This window comes from Pteronotus mesoamericanus, unplaced genomic scaffold (genome assembly GCF_021234165.1).
Source record: "Pteronotus mesoamericanus isolate MK-2021 breed Mesoamerican mustached bat unplaced genomic scaffold, CSHL_Meso_final contig_134, whole genome shotgun sequence".
Classification (NCBI taxonomy): domain Eukaryota; kingdom Metazoa; phylum Chordata; class Mammalia; order Chiroptera; family Mormoopidae; genus Pteronotus; species Pteronotus mesoamericanus.
The window spans coordinates 3,469,516-3,490,080 of NW_026555061.1; the positions used below are offsets into that span (position 1 = coordinate 3,469,516).

Below are 20,565 nucleotides of genomic sequence, written 5' to 3' on the forward strand. Positions count from 1 at the left end.
TCAAATCATGGTTCATATATGAACGTTGAAAAAATATATTTTCATGAAATTCAAGAATTCAGAAATAGTCAACCCATGTACCTGTTTATATAGATATAATTGCTCAAATATATACTTGGATACACAGAGATGAATGTAATTTAAAAATTCAGGAAATGGACATTTATGGCTTGAAAGTTTTGGGAATTTTCCCTTATTCAGACTGGAACATCATCTCTGAAGTTCTATAGGACTGTTTGTTGGGCTATGTCTTGGACTGCGGCGGCAATTCGTTTTATGATTCTGTCAATGGTTTTTGTCCATTTTCACACTTTTCCCATAGGTGTTTCACACTTAATGTCGGACGACACGCTCACAGTGACAAATTCACTTCGGCGGTCGGCACTGCAGCACCCAGGCGCTAACGGAGAGGCCATGCGGGGCCCTGCTGAAGCAGAGCCGTGCGGAGGCTCGCGCCGGCCGCCGCCCTCCCCGAAGGCCGCGTCCAGGGGCCAGCGAGAGCTGTAACAGGCGCGCCCTGCTCTGGCTGCCTCCTTTGTTGTTGCTGCAGTCAGGCTGAGGGGAAACTACGCATGATTAATACTCCCGTGGCAGCTACGTCCCTTACTAATCTCTCCTAATCAGTCCTTGGAGGTTCCTTTGAGTTCCTTAAAAAGCATCATACAAAACATAATTTCAACAAAGTAAAAATCCTACATGCAGAAGAACGGCTGCACTAAAACATCAATACTATACTAAAAGCTGTTATCTTGGGATGAATATTGTCTTCTGTATAAATTTTATCCATTTTCCAAATTTTTTATAGTAATGTTAGTTGAAAACTCAAAAAAATCAGGACATTTAATAAGTGCATAAAATTTTTTATATCATATAATCACAGATTTTAGAAGTATTGTATACACTATTCTCTCAACTATGTAGAAAGAAAGATAAGACAGAGGTACTTCGAAAAATGTTAACAGTTGCATTCAGTGAATGGTTGCATGATGAGTTATTTCTTCCTTCTAGTTGCCAATATTTTATTTTCTAAGGTAAACATGTATAAATTTCATATTAAGAATAAAAATTTAATAATACAGATAAAATTTATATTTTTTACATGAATGCAACTGATTATCCCACCAGTATTCATTTTCCAGAAAATTTAAAGGTCAGGATAACCTCCTTTTTGATAAAAGTAAAATATAATTTCCTAAACTTGTTGTCTTCAATACTGATTAAAATTGAAATAATTACTCATTAACATAATTGTTTAGATTTTGCCTGAAAGAAAAGGAGAAACTTGAACACTGCAGCAGGGGGATCGGAAATTCACTGAGTGACTAGAAGCCTCAAATGTAAAGAGACCTCGACCTCTCTAAATAAAAACATCAAACATACATTGCTATTTTTTTTTTTTTTACCATTTGATTTCATTTGTCATTTGTCAAAGAACTTTTGATCTCAAAGGCGCTTCGGTGAAGAAAAGGGGTGTTTGCCAAGTGATCAGACAGACAGAACCATTCATTCAGTCGCTAACTAGAACAGACCTGGAGTGCGCTCTCTGGACAGACGCAGAGAAATCATCCAAATCCGGAGCCTGTCCCCACACAAAACGTTCTGACAGGTGGCAATAGCCCTTTTTAGTGTAAGCCTTAGGGTGCTGACACTCCTTAAAGGGCAGCACGCGAGCGGGGGTGGGTGCAGCCACCCCAGGTCCTCAAGGATCGGTGAGTGGCGATGAGGCGCTGTCGCAGTGACACCCTAACGCCGCCGAGGCTCCTACGTTTCAGCAGCAAGGTCCTTTAACTTAAAAAGCCAGCGCGATTTGTTTTCCCTCTGGTTTTCAGTGGACCATGGACCTGAAACTTACAACATGGCTCCTTCCCCTTGGGTGCCTGGTAACGCGGAGTGTCGTGAGCCGAAGCCTACCAAATCATGTCACAGAGCGGCGGCCGACCTTTCCGTTCAATCTATGCACTTTCCGGGAGCTATAAATCAGCGGACTTTCCAGCTCAATGAGACGGCATATGCCCTCCTGTGAGGAGCACATGGAGGCTTGGGGGAGACTTGTTTCTGCAGGCTGGCTACAAGCAGCCCTGCTCCACAAAAGCGAACCGTCCGCTCCGACTTCTCACATAAATTACCCAGCCGGACCATTCAGCAGAGAACCCTCCATCGAGCTTTCAGAGGTCACCCACCCCATTTAAATTAAAGTTATTTCTGATACGTGGTTGCATTTTCACTACTTATCAGGCATAGCGACCTGCATCAGATGAAAGAGTGGCGTTCTTCGGGGACATGGCCCCTGAGCTAAAATTGCAGGGAGCAGCCAGAGGAGTATTTTTTCCCGACACTTCAAGAATAAGGTCTAATCGTTAATCGCAGAGGAATTAGTAATGGAGACAAAAATCAGGTAAATTGTCACTCTTCCTATAAAATTTGCCTTGCAAATTGTGCCAAGACCCATTTTCCAAACCCAAATTTTGGCAGCTATCAAAAGAAATTGAACTCTGGGACAATTTCAGGAGAACATTCATGCTTCTTCATGTGAAACACATTGTTCAACAGTTAAATAGATTTGCCTGTAAGATTTCAAAAATCAGTATTGAATTTACCTGTGGGGGCAAAAGATTAATTTTGAATCCTCAAGATACTGAAAAATTAAGAAATTGAAGGCCCCAAAGCACTAAAATATTTTTTAAAAATTCCAGAATTTTGAAAACAATATACTGCGGGTTAATGGATCAGGTATCAAATCACGATGTGACTTATTTTAAAATGTGGCAGTATTTATAGACAAGGAGCTCTCACAGTTCGGGGCTGGTTTTAATTGTAAGAAAATTAGTGCACATTTAATCATAATTATATTCTGTAGCTTTTTCCTAGTGGGAAATTATCAGTTATGTCAATGAAAACAGTCGCACCAGCAGAGGTTTTACCGTTCATGATACCAACTCCGCTAAGAACTTAAATAAAGGGGGGGTCACACCACAGGAAAACCAACCTCGGACCAAAGTTGTGCACGAGTCCCAGCCAACCTGGGAGGCAGCCCAAAGCTGGAGGGGTTGTCCAGCCACTTTCAGTAGATACTTTTAAGCTCTTTTAAGCGTCCAATTAATTTATGTCCAGCATTTTCTGTACTTGGGTGTTCCATTTGGATATACATTCTTAGTCATTTAAAAAGGAAAATGAATTTGTCATTTTGAAATTTAAGGAAGTCAAAAAATCAGTAGTCATCAGAAAAGCATGCACGTGTAGTACAAGGAGCCCTTTCACAATAAAAGCCCAACCCGCCGAAACTGGTATATAACCCTGGACGGCGAACTCAAACCAACTTGCTCATGCTCATCTTCCCATTTTGTTACCAGAAGACTTGGTCCCTGTGGCTATTGTCTAATCAATATTTGTTCATTGAAGTTTTCCACGAACATATCAAACACAGCTACAGCGATCATGCAACAAAGTTCCGCGGTGCTCCCAATTAAAGAGAGCCGGAGCGAGGGCGTGGGGCGGGGCTCTCACCTGCAGAGGGAGGGAGGCCGCCCGAGGGTGAGAGGCGCAGTCAAGGAAGCGGAGTCCAGAGAAGGGAGGGCTCAGGGTGATCACATGCTCTGGTCGGCTTGCAGCCACTCAACTCACATCACGGGGCACCGGCTCTGTGCAGGTGCGGCTCTCGGCAAGGGGACAAACGAGGGGACAAACGAGACACCAGACAGAGGTTCCTGCCTTAGAAAACTTCAGGCTATGCCACCTTTATAAACTGTCATGTTGGCATCACTGTAGGTCCCTACCTGGTTTGTATTTTTCTTACAATATTCTAAACTTGCAAAACAAATTAAAATCTTCTAGAAATAAACCGGGGTGTATATTTATATATATAGGTGAATACAATTATATAATTCACTGGTTAAAAAAATGGAAAAGTATGTTTTTAGTTACCTCATTCATATTAATCTATGAAGTCACTTTTTAATAGAAAAACAAAGTCTTGGGATCCTAGATTTAATTGGCAACTAACTATAATTAACGTGCTAACCTCAGGGAAAGTATGGCTAATGGTGGAATTGTGCACATCTCCCAACGCCAGTGGGAAGGTTCATTTTTGGCAGCGAAGAGAGGCCATCTGAAGTCCATTCTCACTGCCTGCGTGTATCAGTTCTGGTTTTATTCATTTTATTCAATATTATTGGCTACTGAAAATCATTTACATATCAAATAAAGGATAAAAAACCAAGAATGCAGAATGCCCACCATGACACTGGCAGGTGAGGGGCTGGAGGGTGCGCAGAGGGAGATTTGAGGCAAAGCGCAAGTCCGTTTTGAGGTTTTCCCTTTTTAAGACAGTGTGAGGATTTACTATGATAGTGGCACTCATCACTGGGTTTGCATTATACCCTCATCGGGCTAGAAGCACAGGGCCTCCGCTTCTCATCCAAGCCTCTCTAATACCTGGGACACTCCCGTGCGCACTCATTAGAGACCGAGTGGAACACAAGGCTCTCTTTGGGCACATCACACTCTGTCGCGTAGCGTGGTGTACGGGCAGATGGAGAAAGGTGATTTCTAGCAACATCTACTACATCAAAATGCCCAGATAGGGAAAGAATTTACAGACATTGTCATGTAGTTGCAGCTGTTTTCATCTCCAAAATAAGTGAACGGTTTATAATGCTGTTATTTTTAAAATCAAAATGACAATATTCTCCAACTCTTTCTCCCAAGGTCTGTATAGATGCAGTTGTTTTCTTTTATTTTTAAAGATTATTTATTTATTTATTTTTAGAGAGAGGGGAAGGGAGGGAGAAAGAGAGGGAGAGAAACATCAGTGGGAGGTTGCCTCTCTCACACCACCTACTGGGGACCTGGCCCGCAACCCAGGCATGTGCCCTGATTGGGAACCGAACAGTGACGGACCCTTTGGTTCACAGGCTGGCGCTCCATCCGTTGAGCCACGCCAGCCAGGGCTGTAGCACCTCTTCTTTATCCACTTGCCTATTAATGGGCACCACCAACTGTTAAAGGAGAAAGAAGGGCCGAAGGGCCAGAGGGCGGAGGAAGAATCTAAGACCTGAAGCTCTTTTACACTGATGAGAAAGACTTGGGGGCAAATCTTTCTGGGGGAGCAGGGAGCGGGGGCAGGGAGCAGAGGCAGGGAGCGGAGGCAGGGAGCGGAGGGTGCCCGGAGGCAGGAGAGAAGGGTTCGCAGGGCGCATGTCCAGATAGTTTCACGTTCCCCCATGGCTCACGCATTCACATTCAGCTGTGCTGCAAGTTAACACTCCTCCCCAGAGCAGGACCACCTTCTACACAAATGCCTCCCTCCCCCCCTCCTCCCAGCAGCAGCGGTGGCAGCAACACGTATTTTGCAACTCCGTGTAACATTCCCTTCCCCTCCGGGAGGGCCACAGGGAGACCCGCCTTCACCCCGGCACTGTCCTGTCAGGGGTTTGAGTCACATCCCCAGGGCACGGGACATTGGAAAATGGACATTTAAGATGTGGAAACGCAAACACCGCCTTTAAGTGTCCACTGTTGCGGCCGATCACCTGCTCTGCAAGGTATCAGAATGGTTAGCTCTCCTGTGTTTTCTGCTGCCTGTACTCTGCATGGGGAAGCTATCGCCCACAGGATAAAGTCGCGTTTCCTGAATGTTAGTGGAGTCAAAGAAACGCATAAAGGGGGGCAGATTAAAATTTCCCAAGTAATGGCGATGCGTTTTATGGCTCTAACCATTGTTACTCACGGATTCTTTGCTGCACTTAGAGAATGAATACCTGAAAATCAAAAAGGTGCTGGAGCTCGCCCGGCGGCTTTCTGAGTCTGGGTCAGGGCTCTGCATCTTGCCACCGGTGAGTACACAGAAAATTTTACTATGAATGTTTTGCAAAAAGTTTTCATATTTACCAGGGAGTATACAGTGAGGTGGGCAGCCAGGACAAAAATGTCCGTGCCAGTCCTATTTGCTCATTCACATAGTCATTCCCACGTGGCTGTAATGCTGTCTGGAGAGCAGGGTCAGGGATTTTTTTATTTTTTATTTTTTTACTGCCATTATCTTCCTCTAGAGCAGTGCTGTCTAATATGGTAACCATGTGGCCATTTAAAGTACAATTAATTAAAATTAAAAGTTCAGTTCCTCAGTCTCCCCGGGCACATTTCAAGTGCTTAACGGCCACATATGGTTAGCCGTGATGTATGAGCGCAGATGCGGGCGGAAAGCTGCGCTCCGCGCTGCTCCCGTCCTCAGAGACGCCACAGGAATGAACAACGGCACCGCACCCGCTGCAGCGCTCGGTTTGCCCCACCGCTCGGCGCGGGAACGAACGGCCATTTCTGCCGGCACTAAACCGTGAGGTCAGTTCAGGAAGGGGGCGGAGACACCGAAATGTGCAACGACAGGGACCTGTCTCTAAGTCTCACTCCTGTTTTCTGATGTCATTAGGTCAGAAAATAAGAAGGACACAACCATAGAGCCTTCTTATTTTGCAACACTGGTGATTTCTAATTTGCCGGCGATGGGCCAGCTACCCCAGAAGGAGGAGAAAGGAATTTGGCCTCCTGGGCAGGGACCCCCGGCAGCACTTCAGGGTCAAGAAGGAGCCTGAGATGCTGGTCCACCTTCACCATGGCTCGGAGCAGGGAGCCCCAAGTACTTAAGAGTCACAGGCTCCTGCAATCTAGTAAAGGAAATGGGCCTCCTCCCCCCTTACCTGTGCACGCCATTCAGGACACTCACGGCTCCCTGGGTGTGCTGGGGTGTCACAGGGAGTGAGAGAAGGGACCAGGACCTGCGTGCAAAGCACAGCCACCCAGGAACCTTCCGCAGGGGTGCGGCCTGACATGAAGGGGAGGCGTGCGCCTGCCCAGGTGCCCCCTCTGCCAGCCACAGGGAAGTGCAGCGCGGGGCCCTGGTTGGCCTGTGGGCTGGTTTGTTCGCCTGTGTGCTGGAAGCCCCGCTGGCTCCGACACCCGAGGCCCCTTAGGAACGGCGCCCTGCAGCCGAGTCCTATCCTGTTACCAAGTACCAGACTGTCCCCACAGTGAGTGCGCCAGGGAATACACATGAATATTGAGCCTATGCTTAATGATTTGGATGGTTTACTTTCAGCATTAAAGTCGTACAGCTGAAATGTGTTTAGAAAAGCTTTAAAAGAGAGAAGCTACTAGTTCTAGGATGAGATGTTTCTTTAAATGCACGCTATTATCCTACCGGTGGCAGCAAATAAGTCGCTTCCACTTTAGTCTGATGTTTTAGATTGCTGAATCAGTACTACTGTCAATAGTAGTTTAAAAGAATTAATATAGCTATAAAAAAAGAAAGCAATTTATATCCCTTCTGACTGTTGAATTATCAAAGATAATTTTCAACGATTATTTTCAAGATGAATTTTTTCCTAGTCTCTTGATATTTCTTAAAGTTACTGATAAGATTATTTTACAGGTCAAAAAATGTATAAATTCTTTTTATTGGAATGATTTTTATGTGCTATAATTACTTAGACCAAATCCACCCACTTTTTATAAAGAAACATGGCCTACTGTTTTACTTAAAAGGAATCAGGTTTTAAGAACCTCCACTGTGTTATCTTGTGTAAAACAGTAAATAGATAAACATAAAATCCCCATAACTCATTCAATATAAATAACCCCCCAAATCACAATAAAGTGTTGGGAATATGTGCTTATGCTAAGACTAAAATATCTACATTAATTATAGATCCTATAATTTTTTCTTATTATATGCACATTTTCACATAATAAATTTCATATTTTACTAGTGATGATTAAAAGCAAAATGTCCTTCAACCTAAAAAGAATGACAAAATTCAATAACAAGGACCCCTTTGGATTTCTCTTGCCAAATAATTTGCAATAATTCTAAGTTCAGTAACTGAATATCAGATGCCTGCTCAAGAGATAGAAATGTCTGATAATTTATGAAAATATTTGAATACATACTAGAAATAATATAAACAATTCTTTTAGGGTTTTTTTTCCATAAAGGAAAAAAGAGGTTAATTTTAATGAATCTTTCTAAGATACTTCAATGAATTCTCCAATTTGATCACTTTATCTTTTAACATATATGTGTTCATTACTAATTACAAAAAATTCCTGTGTTCACCTCCCGACACTTCTGTGGCACTTTTTAGTTAAATGGGTCAATTGCTTAATTTAAATGGTATTTGGCAAAAGCCTTTTATGTCTCAAACCTGAAGTGATGCTCACACGCGTGCCCCGCTTTTCCGTTTCTAGGCCATGAAGGCATTTTCTCTGATAAATATCACCCAACGCAAAGCCATGGATAACAAGAATTAATTAAATTGCAGGCGCCGGTTAGAGATCAGCATTCATTTTTCAAATTAAATGTAACAGCCTTCTCTAGTTAAGAGACTGGCGAGTTTTTGCAAATAACATCAATGAGGCTTTTGGAAAGAAACACAGCCACATTAGAATGGAGTCATTAGGTAATACATTTATTTTGAGGCCAATTAACCTTTGGTCCAAAAAGGGTCGGCGCTGTAATGGCTTCAGCGGTGGAGGTCACCCTGCGACAGGGCACGCGTGTCCGCGGCTGCGTGGCTGGCACGTGCTGCGGACGGATGGGGAGCAGCACCGCGCACCTGCCTTCTTTTGTATTCCACTCTGTGTTTCCAGGGAGCAGCCGATCTTGACCTATCCATTTAGGTAATTAAAGCTTCCATTTGGAAGTGTCCTGCAGGAAGGTGAAACTGGGGGAGATGAACGGCTGTTGCTCGCCGGAGCCAGCCACCAGCTCCATCATTTGACAGAGCTGCCGGAAACAGGGACGGGCTGCCAGGCTCTCATAAAAATAGAGATGAATTGGGCACCAGACAATTCTCCAAGGCAAAGCAACTCTGTCATTTTCTTTTCTGCAGGCCATAATTTAATTGTTAGTCAAGGTGGACAGCTGACGCGGCAGCGGGGGCACTTTCTCGAAGAGCTTACCCACCCTCTTCCATTTGCTGAGAAACCACTCCAGTTTATTCACTCATCAGCCAAGGTAGCTTGGCATGGGGGGACGTCGCCCCGCGAGCGAGTGAGCGAGCGCGCGCACGCAGCTGGCTCTCCCAGCTGTGCCCTGACTTACCTTCCACGCTATTTTGTTGCCTTTTGAATCATGCTCAAGGGCAATTGGGAAGTCTCCACGCTCATAAAATTTTCGAAAAGCTGTGGGCTTCGTTGGTCTTTCTTTAAATGCCCCTGCAGCCGGGGGGCCTCTCACCTTCAAAGACAACAAAACGGGTATCAGATTTTAAAGCAAAGTACAAAATGCACAGTGGAAAGACTACTGTTATTAAGTATTGGTTTGCATAAATAATCTAAATGATAAAGACCAAATTACTAATAATGGACAACAAAAATTTCACTCATGCAAACATTTGGAGAAGAAAATTATTTTATAATTACCGGTGTTTACTTTATTTCAAGCTATTTTAGTAGAAAATGTGACTTTAAAATATCACTTTATAAGAAAGAAAAGCCCGATAATTAGTTTTAAAATTTTTAATAAAGGCATCTATGTTCAGAGTGTTAAAACTTCAAGTTTTGTAATAATTGCAAGTTCTAATCTCAGGTCTGATTTACTTGGTGGAATACTGAATAATTTAAAATATCCCCTTTAAATCATTCTCCATACATAAAATGGTAGGATATATTATCATGTTAAGAATATTAACAGCAAAGCTGCAAAAATGTGATATATAATTTACTAATGATAAATGACAAAGTTTAAAAAGAAAAATGATAGACTACTATGTGTAGAATAAACATATGGTAATAAGAACATATGAGAAAGTAACAGATTACATGAGAATCATCTCTCAAATTGATATTTTTATTAAAGAAATATTTTATATTGAGTCATCCACATTGAGTACATCTTTTAAGTGTTTAGTATTTGCAGATGAACTAATTTATTAGGTTACAAAATTCAAAGTGATTAGTGAACTGTTCAGAAAATTGTAGTCTACTGTATTGTTCCTTACATGTATCTTTCCCTGCTTGAAAAATAGGTAAATACTAAACACTCGTTTAATAAAAACACTATATCTTTAATAATATGAACAAGATAGCTAATAATTTAGGTAATGTCTTAACATTTTAATTTTTAACATATCCATAAAAAATTTTAATTTTAACAAAGAAATACATAAAATGTATGTACTGGAATATCAAATAATGACAAACACATTTTACCTAACGTGCGTATAAGGGCAAAGCCTGGGACTGAGAGGGAACCAAGAGACAGCTTGTTGCTGCGACCAGTTCTGGGGGCTCGCAGGGAGGCCGCAAGCAGCTGTTGCTGAGGGCGTGAGTGTCCCCACCACGCAGTGGGCTGTCGCTCCCAGCACGCGATCACGCGAGCAACCGGCGGGGGGGGGGGACAACGGGCGGTGGGGCAGCGAGGTTTCTCCTTACTTAGTCACAATTTGAAATTCCTCCGATATTAGAGCGATTGGCTCCCATTTCAGCTAAATTCACTTATTAAACAGCCCCGCACCTGTGGCCTCTGCTTTGTGCAGAGCTAAGAGTTGGATGCTGTGAACAAAGGAGAACATTCTCCGCTCCATTCCCGTGACACCACTAGGCAGCTCTGATTCCTGGGCTTTGGCAATTCATGGACCGGTGTGTAAATCTTGAATTGCATTTTTGGGGAAGCGATAAAGAATTGACTTTTTATTTTGCCAAGAAGTTACGTTTAAAAAGCAATTACCATTAACTATCACATCCCCATTTCATTGCAATACCCCCGGACATGGCAGAACATAACCTAAGGAAAGGACGGCGTGCTTACATATGTAGAGGAAGTCATCGTGCAACAGTGCAGTGTGTGCACGTGTGTTTGTGTGTGTGCGTATGAACTGTTACTGTGTAGTACTGATTACTGGTCAGAAGACATGTCACTTTTCTGTTTTTAAATTAACCTTTTATGGATAAAGAAAATGTGGTATCTATACAACAATATTGTCATTTAAAAAAAAAAAGACGGAAGTCCATCTGGAAAAGTGTGAACGGACCTAGTGGTGAAATAAGTCCGACAAAAAGTCAGATGAGGATGATCTCCCTCATGGTGGAAAGCGAAAACAGCGACTCTGAGAGACAGAGAATGGAACAGTGGGGGCCAGGGCCTGGGCCGGGGTGGCCTCTACTGACTGTCTTTTGTCATTTGCTTTGTGATCTTCCTGGTTCTCAGTGTGGGGACTGATTTTCCATTGGGCTGTGGGTGTTGGTGTACTTTGTGACTCTGGACCTTAAACCTTCAGTTTCAGCTGGTTTAATGTGACATCCTCGGGCCAGCAGTTCGGGGAAAGTGCCACCTCACCACTGCCAGTTCGGTGGGCAGGTCCTGGCCCCTGCGGAGCCCCGTGGAGGGGGCTCCTCGCTGACCCCGGGGCGTGGGGGGGGGCCGCAGCCCCAAGGGCCTCTACCAACAGCCCCCCCCCCCGAGTGGCAGGAATGCAGGGTTCCTGCTCCCCACACGCAGGGGCGAACTTCCTGACTCTCCGCGAGGCCCCCTCAGACAGCGCCCTGGTGGTGAGGGCGGGAGACAGTCATCACTGTGGGCGGGGGGCCCCCCAGGCCCCGCGAGGGGCCCCTTGAGAACTCCCACAGAGATCAGAGGCCCAGTTCCTCACTGAAAAATGCAGCCCCAACTAGTATTCAGATTGCTCATCTGCTCATCACCTGCTTACCATCCTTTTGATATTTTCTAGATGCTAAATTATTACTTATGCCTTCGACAGCTAGCCTCCCACTTGTTTAACTGACCTAAAATTTGCTCGCGATTATTCATCTTTCTCCCTTCTTTGTATTCTCTTAAACTCAATTTCTTTCTCCTTTTATCTCTTGTTCTAAATATATTCCAGTCTTCTCAACTCGAAGTGCTCATTGTCCAAGCTTCCCCAGGAACACACACAGTTCCCTTTAAGAAGCCAGCAGGGTTTTCCTGAGTTGTCACAAATGAGGTACCCTGACAGGTGCCGGCCGCTGGTGCAGCGGGGCCATTACCTCATTCTATGCAGACGCTGGGTCACTATCTCGCTAGGTGATTTTTTTTTCTGTTCCAAATACAAATAGCCACTTAACCCTCATAGGAGGACATGCTATTTTTTAAATATTCTACACACAATCCATTCCAACATTCCAAGTAATTCTAAAAATCCATACATAGAAACCGCAGGGAAATACAACTGACCTCAGGAAACATAATAAAGGCATCATTATGGAAATCATACAGAGGCGTGTAACTTGACTAAACTTTAAAAACGATCAAAAATACTGTTGAGGATCCTTCTATAATCCCATGTTTATAGAACAACGGCTGTAAGTTTTGTTGGATGTCTTAAGGATTTTACTCCAATTTATTATTATAAATCATATAGAGCAAATAAGGAACCATAAATCAAACTAGATTTGAGGGAAAACGCAATTAGGATTTGGCTGTGTGGTGGGGGCTATCCATAAACCGATTAGGCAGAGCGGACATTACAGCAGAGAGCTTTCAATAAAACTTAATACTCGCGGGAGCCACGGCACTGAACGCGCTTGGCGGCGAGCGCGGAGGCTCACGTGCTTGCGGCGCCCGCACCCTCCCAATGCGCGGTGACGGCGGCGGGGCTCCGTCCCAGCCTCGGCTGGCGGGACGAGAGACTCATAATGAGTAGGGCGGAATTTAAGGCTCTCGAAAATTCTTTCTCATACAGTTTGACAGTCTCCTTTTCAGTAGTCCTATTTTTTCGGCATAAATAAAGCTGCTATAAAAAAATGCCTTTTCCTTCAAGTGGGAAATCTACATTTCATTATTCAAATTGGCCCATTTAGACAACTCAACTAAGATTGAAACAATGAAATGCGAAGATATTACTATGCTGTTTTCATTGGTTTCAACCTGAAATTCGGACTCACGGAAGCCCCGGGGTGAGCCGCTGCTGGGCAGGAGCTGCGCTGCCTGGGACCTGCGCAGGCCCGGGAAGGCCCGGCCGGGCCGCCGCCGCGTTCCCGTGGGACAAGCCTCGGCTTTGGAGCGAGCAGCGCTCTAATTTGGTGGCTGCCTCATCTGCCAATTGTAACTGTGTCACCACGCCGCCAACTTTTGCAATGCCTAAGGTCACCAAATGACCAGGGAACTGTTTGCAAAATATTACACTAAGCCAATTTGGCTGTAATGGTAGGTGCGGCTCAACATTAACAAAAGTGAGCTCTTAGGACCAGGTAGCTATAAGAAGCTTTAACAATATAATAAGTTAACGATATAACGAAACACTATGACAGCAATGTTCTTGTTAGCAACAGCCAGAGAAGAGCGCTTCTATGAATGTTTATACAGAGACTACTGTGGAGTGCTTAAAAGCCAGGCCCTCCGGGTGAGAGTGGGTGGCAGAGAAAGCGTCCAAGGGTTGTGGGCAGCCTATTCCAGGAAGATTATTCCACTGAGATCTATGGGCCCGGCCTGAAGCCAGGAGAACACGGAGTCACGATGGCCAATCTGAAACTGACTGCAGCGGTCCAAGCAGGAGAGATGGCAAAGGCCTTAAGGTGGGCCTGGGGGCATCAAAAATAGTAACAGAATCTGCTAAATTGTATTTACTGTTTTACAAACATTAGGGGTTTCAACAAAACCCCTACAAAATGATCTTACACACAAGGATATCAAAGCTTTGAGGCATCAATAGACAGGCGGAAATTGCAGAGCTGGTGTGGAGAAGGGAAGGTGCCTGGAGAGACCGCACGGACCAGGGTTCAAGAACGGGAAACAGCACGTGGCTGGGGTAAAGACCAGGAGGCGAAAAGGAACACGGGACAAGCTGACAGCAAACATGTCACTACGCCTCCACTCCCTACTCAAAAACACAGAAGTAGCTGAATTTCTCTGCCTTCCAAGTGCCTGCTTCAACTTGACCCATGCGCTCAGTCGGCTGCCGGACATCTGCCCTAGGGCGGCGGTACCGGTCCCGAGCAGTCCCAGGTCCCACCTGGCTCCCGCAGCGCAGGCCAGAACAGTTACCAGGCAACACAGCTGGAAAGGACGCCGCCAGCCCCTGAGGTGGAAAATTCCACAAGCCTGCCTGCTTTTTGTGTTTGTTTTTATTTTTATTTTTTTAAAGCCTGCCTGTTTGTATCAGGCCACAAAGTCCCCAGCTTCTGAAGGCAGCCAGGCGGGGCCAAGCCCGGGGCCTGGTCAGAGGACCCCCTCCCCCTGGGCTGCCTCCCAGTGCTCCAGCGTGAACTTCATGAAGTCTGTCTGGATATGCTTCTGGGGCTTCTTCTCAGTCTCTTTCTTGGGACACCTAAGAACCCCAGTGTTGGCAATGACTTGGCCCCCCGTCGCTCTGCCTCTAGGAAAGGCCCTCTGTCACTGTGTTAGAGGATTGAGGTTGGGCCAAAATCCATAGAGAATAACACCTGAGGCACATGGCTGATTGAACAAGGAGAGCGAAACGCAGAGGTAGAACAGGCTTCAGGCGGCAAAGATGCAAGCGACCTGTCATAGAAACGTTAAATCGCGGAGCCAAGGAAAATCTCATGGAATCACTTCCAAGTCTAGCACCTATTAATACTTTTGTGCTTTCCCTTCTAGGCTTCCCAAAACACATATTCTCTCTCTCTCTCTCTCTCTCTCTCTCTCTCTCTCTCTCACACACACACACACACAAACACACAGGGCATACTTTTTACATTTTATGTTTTGATGCTGCTATCAGTATCAAAATTTCATTTTTCCTGACTAGGCAATATTTCACCAACTGTTTGCAATTATATTTGGAATTTACGTTATTTCCATTTTTTGACTTTTTAAATAACATTACAAACATTAGGCAATTTGAATTTTTCATATTTTATATTATTCAGAGTCCCCAATGAGATAACAAGGCCAAAAATCATTAACATTTTATGATGCTTGTTAAAGGTGCTTGCTAATGAAGTAGGAGAACAGCCTGCGTTAGTCTGCCTGGGCTGCTACAGCAGCCGCGTACAGCACGACTTCCTTTTCCCCCGGCGCTGGAGGCCGGCGGTCGGAGGCCAAGGTGCCAGCCCAGTCGGGTCTGAGACTTCTTGGTGGCAGAAGGCCGGCCGCCTTCCCACTCTGCCCTTCCATGGCAAGGGAGGGCACCCTGGGTCTCTCGTCTCCTCCTTATAGGGCGTTACTTCTGTCATGGAGACCCCCTCTCGTGGGGTCATCTCATAACCCTAATCACCTCCCAAAGGTCCACCTCCAAACCCCACCAAATTGGCAGTTAGGGCTTCCACGCCTGCGTTCTGGGGGGACATAGTCATCCGGTCCCAGCATCTTCCTGCTGGTCGGTTCACTGTGATTAGCGAATGAGGACAAGCGCTTTCTCGGGTAAGTACACATGCCACGTGCACCCACTTGTGAAGGTACACTCAAGTCTTTTCCAAATTAGTGTCAATTAAGATATTAACCACTGGTTGCATTTATGGCAAATACCTTGCCATCTCTGTTTTTCATTTTAATTTACTTAGTATTTAAAGATTTCAACTTCTTTGTAGGAAAGTATCTTTGCCTTTACTTGTTCTTTTGCCTCCAGCTTTGTCTCATCTAGATCGTTCCTCTGCAGACTACACGATGGATATTCTAATAGATGAATTAAATCACATCTCACATCTACTTAAAGCCCATACATTCGCACCCATCGGCGGGTGGCATGAAGACGTTTGCAAGCCGACTGGGATCTCTCTAGTCATTCCTCCCTGACGGCACAATTCACTCCCACGTACCAGCAGGTCTCAGATCTGCACTGCTCTCTCTGGTCCCCATGATTTTGCCGTTCCAACTTATAAATCTTCCTCACCCCCTACTCCTTTTTCTCCCGAATGACTGCGAGGCTTTCACCGTCAAGACTCAGCACGAATCTCATCTTACAGGAAGCCTGTCCTCGGAAGCCATAACCCCACCCTGCCTCGCCTTAGGCCTGACGTGTCTGTGGGACAGCTGGACTTGGCCATTACACTGCAGTCTGTATGGAGATTATTAAGGACAGGGAGGTCCAGGCTATCGATAAAGGTCTTCTGTAATCAAAATGGTGGGTTAAGTCTATGGAAATTGGTGTATTTTTCCAAAGGGAGAGTATATGGTAAAAAAACATCTGAGAACCAGAGCCATTACCGGAGATTCATTCATAAGTGGATCCTACGCGGGGACAGAAAGAATAGCCAAGATGGCAAGAAAATGGGGAGAGGAGGGTGTCAGGGAACCCAATGAATGGCAGGGACACTTTTAAAAATGACACACAGAGATCAATTAAAAAGAGAACTGAATGTCCCCTGAAAATTAACATGCCATAGTGGCATGATGGGGAAAATCTGAGTTCAGCGCACTGAGGAATGAATGGGGTAGGAATGTGAAACCAGATATCCTCTTGGGAATCTCCTGCCCTAGCGCCAAAGTCTGAGTTGCTAGCAAGGTGCAATGTTGAAGCAGGGTAAAGTTAATGGTATCTGGAAATGGGGAAATAAAATACCACTAGGCACAATACTTCAACTCATTAACTATTTATAATCATTTGTGGTACCAGGATGAATTTTAGAATAGAAGATATATTGATCACTAATATAGTTATCTAAGAGGGCCAAAGTGTTTCAGTGTTAGAAACTTATAAATGTGAATTTAAGAACCTAGGACACATGAACAAAAATATATCTTAGAGTCAGAGTTAAAAAAGCTGGTTCAAAAATAGATCCTACCTATATCATCTATGCATTGAAAAATGTAATGAATACATAATATTTCCAAGTCACTAGGCTTGGTGTGATTGGAGACACAAAGATAACTCTAATATCTTATCCTCAAGCTAGATATCATTTAGAAGAAGGGAGAGGAATACCGCCATGACCTTCTATAGAAATAAGGATGAAATGCCAGGGAAAGATATATAGAGTTCTATACACTCGAAGATAAAACAGTTGGGTTTTAAGACACTGTTCCTTCTTGCTAAAAAATGTTATTCAGCCTTGCAAAGTACCTATGCTGTTCAGTCAACCAGGCAGAAATAAACTGTAATTTCCTATAGACCCAAATCCTGTAAATATTAATTAGAAATAATTATCTGAGAATTTGGTTGCTGTGCCATAGGTTTGTCTATTTATAACCTTTGTAGTTATTATTAAATTACAATTAATATCTGTATTTTCCGTATATTTCCTAGATCTAAGTAACTATCAATTATTACAAATTTATAGCCAAAAATTCACTGATGAGACCAAATGTGTTATTTCCTTTTTATGTAAAACTGCTCGCATTAAAACCACATTTTTAATTTTGAAATTCGCTTGTATAAATGGGAAAATTTTGCTAAAATCGAAGGCTTGTGTGATACTTAAAATGAAATAAATTAGCCTAAAGTGCTTGCAGAGAATAGTTTCAATATGATTAGCATAAATAAAAAAATTAGTATTATGAATATTATAACAGCTTACATTTAAATTATCATTGCCATGCGATGATTATGAAAAAAACCCAAATAACGTATGTCATTTTTCAGATTGGTAGAACGAGAAATATAGGTAGATAAAGAGAGTGACATGAAGTAAAATGACAAATATTTCAGTTGAACAACTTAGAAGACGTTAGTACTAGACTTAATGTTCCTGCTTGACAGTCAGCTGCGCCCCACCTCGCCCTCTACGGCAGCGGCCGCAGACCACACAGCACGGGCACCCGAGTGGGGGTGGGCGAGCTGCTCTGAGCGTGGCAGGCGACTGGACCCCTGCGGGCCTCAGCTTCCTCCTGCGCCAGATTTACACACCACACTGGCTGACCCCCAAGACCCTTGGACACCTCTGTAACCTCGCATGTGCGCCCCTCGATTCGACAAGCACTGCCAGGTGGTATTATCAGAGAATTCACCTGCTTTGCAGCTGAGAGGGACCTCGCCGGCACACAGGCTCCTCATTTTACTCCCAGTAAATTGAAATCCAAAGGAACCATGGAAACACATCCCCGTCCAATGTCAAGGCTTATTTTTCTCAGCCTATCACCTTAACTATGACCTTAGCTTCAAAGATACTCGACTTCTTCCAGGCTAGCATCCAAGAACTGGATTCAAAAATGTTTCTGCAGCGCTGTATGACATAAGAAATTCTCAAAGATGCCTAAGTAATTTATGGTCACTTCATTTCACATTTATACCTAAAATGGAGCACACCTGGTTATGAGATTTTATTTCAAAATGTTGTCTCTATAGTTTAAGAGAGTCCTGAAGGCAATAGCTGGTCCACACAATTTCTTTTTAATAATTTTGTTTAAAGTACCAGGCATTGGTTGGTGCTCCCTTAAATTATCTGTAGGTTAAAAAAAAAAAAAAAAAGGAAAGAAAAGAAAAAGATTGATAGTCTTTCCTAACAAAATTAGATATGATAATCAAATGATACAAAAGAAATCCTGACATGTGAAGGCTAAAAAGGTTTACTCAAAAGCTGTTCTCTTCTTGCAGTTAAATATAGGAAAACGCCACAGATTTAAGTGCCCAAGTGTGATTCTTGCTATCAATTTGTCTCCAGAGAGTCATCAGAGATTTCAATTTAGACTACGCTATTTAGCATCTGTCTTGTAGAATTGATAAAATGCCTGAATGACTGAGACAGCTTGCCTAATACACTGTCACACCGAACCCTGAGGTCGCAGAAATGAGTGAGCAAAATGTGAAAGGGGAATATAAACGAGTAAGAGTTTGAAAGGTATTCTATTCCTCTTACATGTTTAGCATTTAAGAAAATGTAAATGGTTTGTATCTAAACATATATCTTCTTTGTCTTATAACAGTCATTTCATGCTGAATAATGAGAGTGAAAATGTTATTTTTGTATGTGAAGAGACTAGTACCATTCACATTTTACATATCATGAATATTTTAATAGAAAATTTGAAAATTCTTGCATCTAATGATGCAAACTGATATTCTCCAGAAAGAACTACCTAATAGAAAACAAATTTTAGAACCGTCTACAATAAAAGATATTTATGTTGGTAAAAAAAAAAGAGTTCTGCTATTCTTTCAGTCCACTGGCTCTCCCTAAATTACTTTGAAAGCTTATATAATTTACAGAGATACTAAATACCCTAATTATAACTCTTAAACTCTAGTGGACAATATAAAGGAAGAAATGGCTAAAACATACAGGTTATCATATATACGGAGCACGCATATGACAACTTAACTGGAAGATTACACCAGAAATACTAAATCGCCATCGTATCAGTCTGGGTTTTCCCACCACGGTTCCCCCGCGGTCTATTCACCCATGAAAGAAGTGTGAAGAATGGGAAAGGAGAAGGAAGACTGAAGATGCATCTAAATAGTGTGTTATCCTAGGTCAAGGTACCAGTACATCACACACTATCCAAATATGATATGTATATGAGGTCTGCCTGGAAAAAGTCCAGCCATTGTTAATATAACAAAAAAGGCTTGTGCGGCATCGCTACAGCCTGCCAGCCTAGGAGAGCGGCCCGGAATGTGCATGCAGGAACAATGACAACTTCACTGTACTAGTCAGGGGGGACGGCAGACGCCACTGAGTGAGCATGTGTGCTGTGTGGCCATTGCATTCAAAATAACGGAGCAAGTAGAACAACAAATCTGCATCACATTTTGCATTAAACTTGAACATTCCTCCATGGAAACTATTCAGATAATTCTGAAGGCCACAGCTGTGGGCAGCTGGTGATTGGCAGCTTCGTCATGACAACATGCCTGCTCATGCATCATGCCTCATGCAGAGTCTTTTGGTGAAACATCAAATCACCCAAGTGACTCAGCCCCCCAACCTCCAGAGCCCAGATTGGGCGCCCTGCAACTTATGACCTTTCCCAAAACTAAAGTCACTTTTGAAAGGGAAGTGATTTCAGACCAATGATGAGATTTAGGAAAATATGACAGGGCAACTGATGGCAACTGGGAGAACTGTGTGAGGTCCCAAGGTGCCTACTTTGAAGGGCACTGAGGTATCACTGTCCTAGATTGAATGTTCCTTGTATCTTTTATCCTCTTCAATAAATGTCTCTTTTTCATATTACATGGCTGGATGCCTTGTGGACAAATTATAAATATATATAGTCTTTTCCTGAGCCAAGATCCTCATCTGTGAAAGCAAGCTGAAGTCAGGTCAGCTTGTGGCCAAAATAAAACCAACTTGGTTGGAGTGTCATCCTGCACACAAAAAGGTTGTGGGTTCAATTCCTGGTCAGATGGGGCACACATGGGAGGCAACCAACTGATGTTTCTCTCTCACATCGGTGTTTCTCATTTTCATTCTCTCTTTCTCTCCCCTCCTTCCCCACCTTCTTCCTCTCTCTCTAAAATTGGCGGGCATATCCTCATGTGAGGTTTAAAAAAAATAAAACAAAAATAAAGCCAATTTGTTCACATGGAGAGCAAACTCTTAACCTCTTTTCTATTAAGAAGGCAGTCTGGACCACCTGTCTCATTAGCCCCGAGTTGCACAGAATTCACTGGCCCAGAAACTTTTATCAGTAGCTCCCTTTACGTTCAGAAGCGTTCATTTCTGCTTGCTCGTAATATACTTTAGATGCATGCTTGT

The 20,565-nt window shown here is 43.5% G+C and overlaps 1 protein-coding gene across 1 annotated transcript in view; it reads right to left on the reverse strand.

Moving 5' to 3' along the window:
* Nucleotides 1–20,565, reverse strand: part of PACRG (parkin coregulated) — a 386,248-nt gene that overhangs the window by 322,486 nt on the left and 43,197 nt on the right. The window contains exon 2 of the mRNA XM_054595413.1: nucleotides 9,095–9,229. Within this exon, the coding sequence (XP_054451388.1) occupies nucleotides 9,095–9,229 (135 nt within the window). The remainder of the gene's footprint in view (nucleotides 1–9,094; nucleotides 9,230–20,565) is intronic.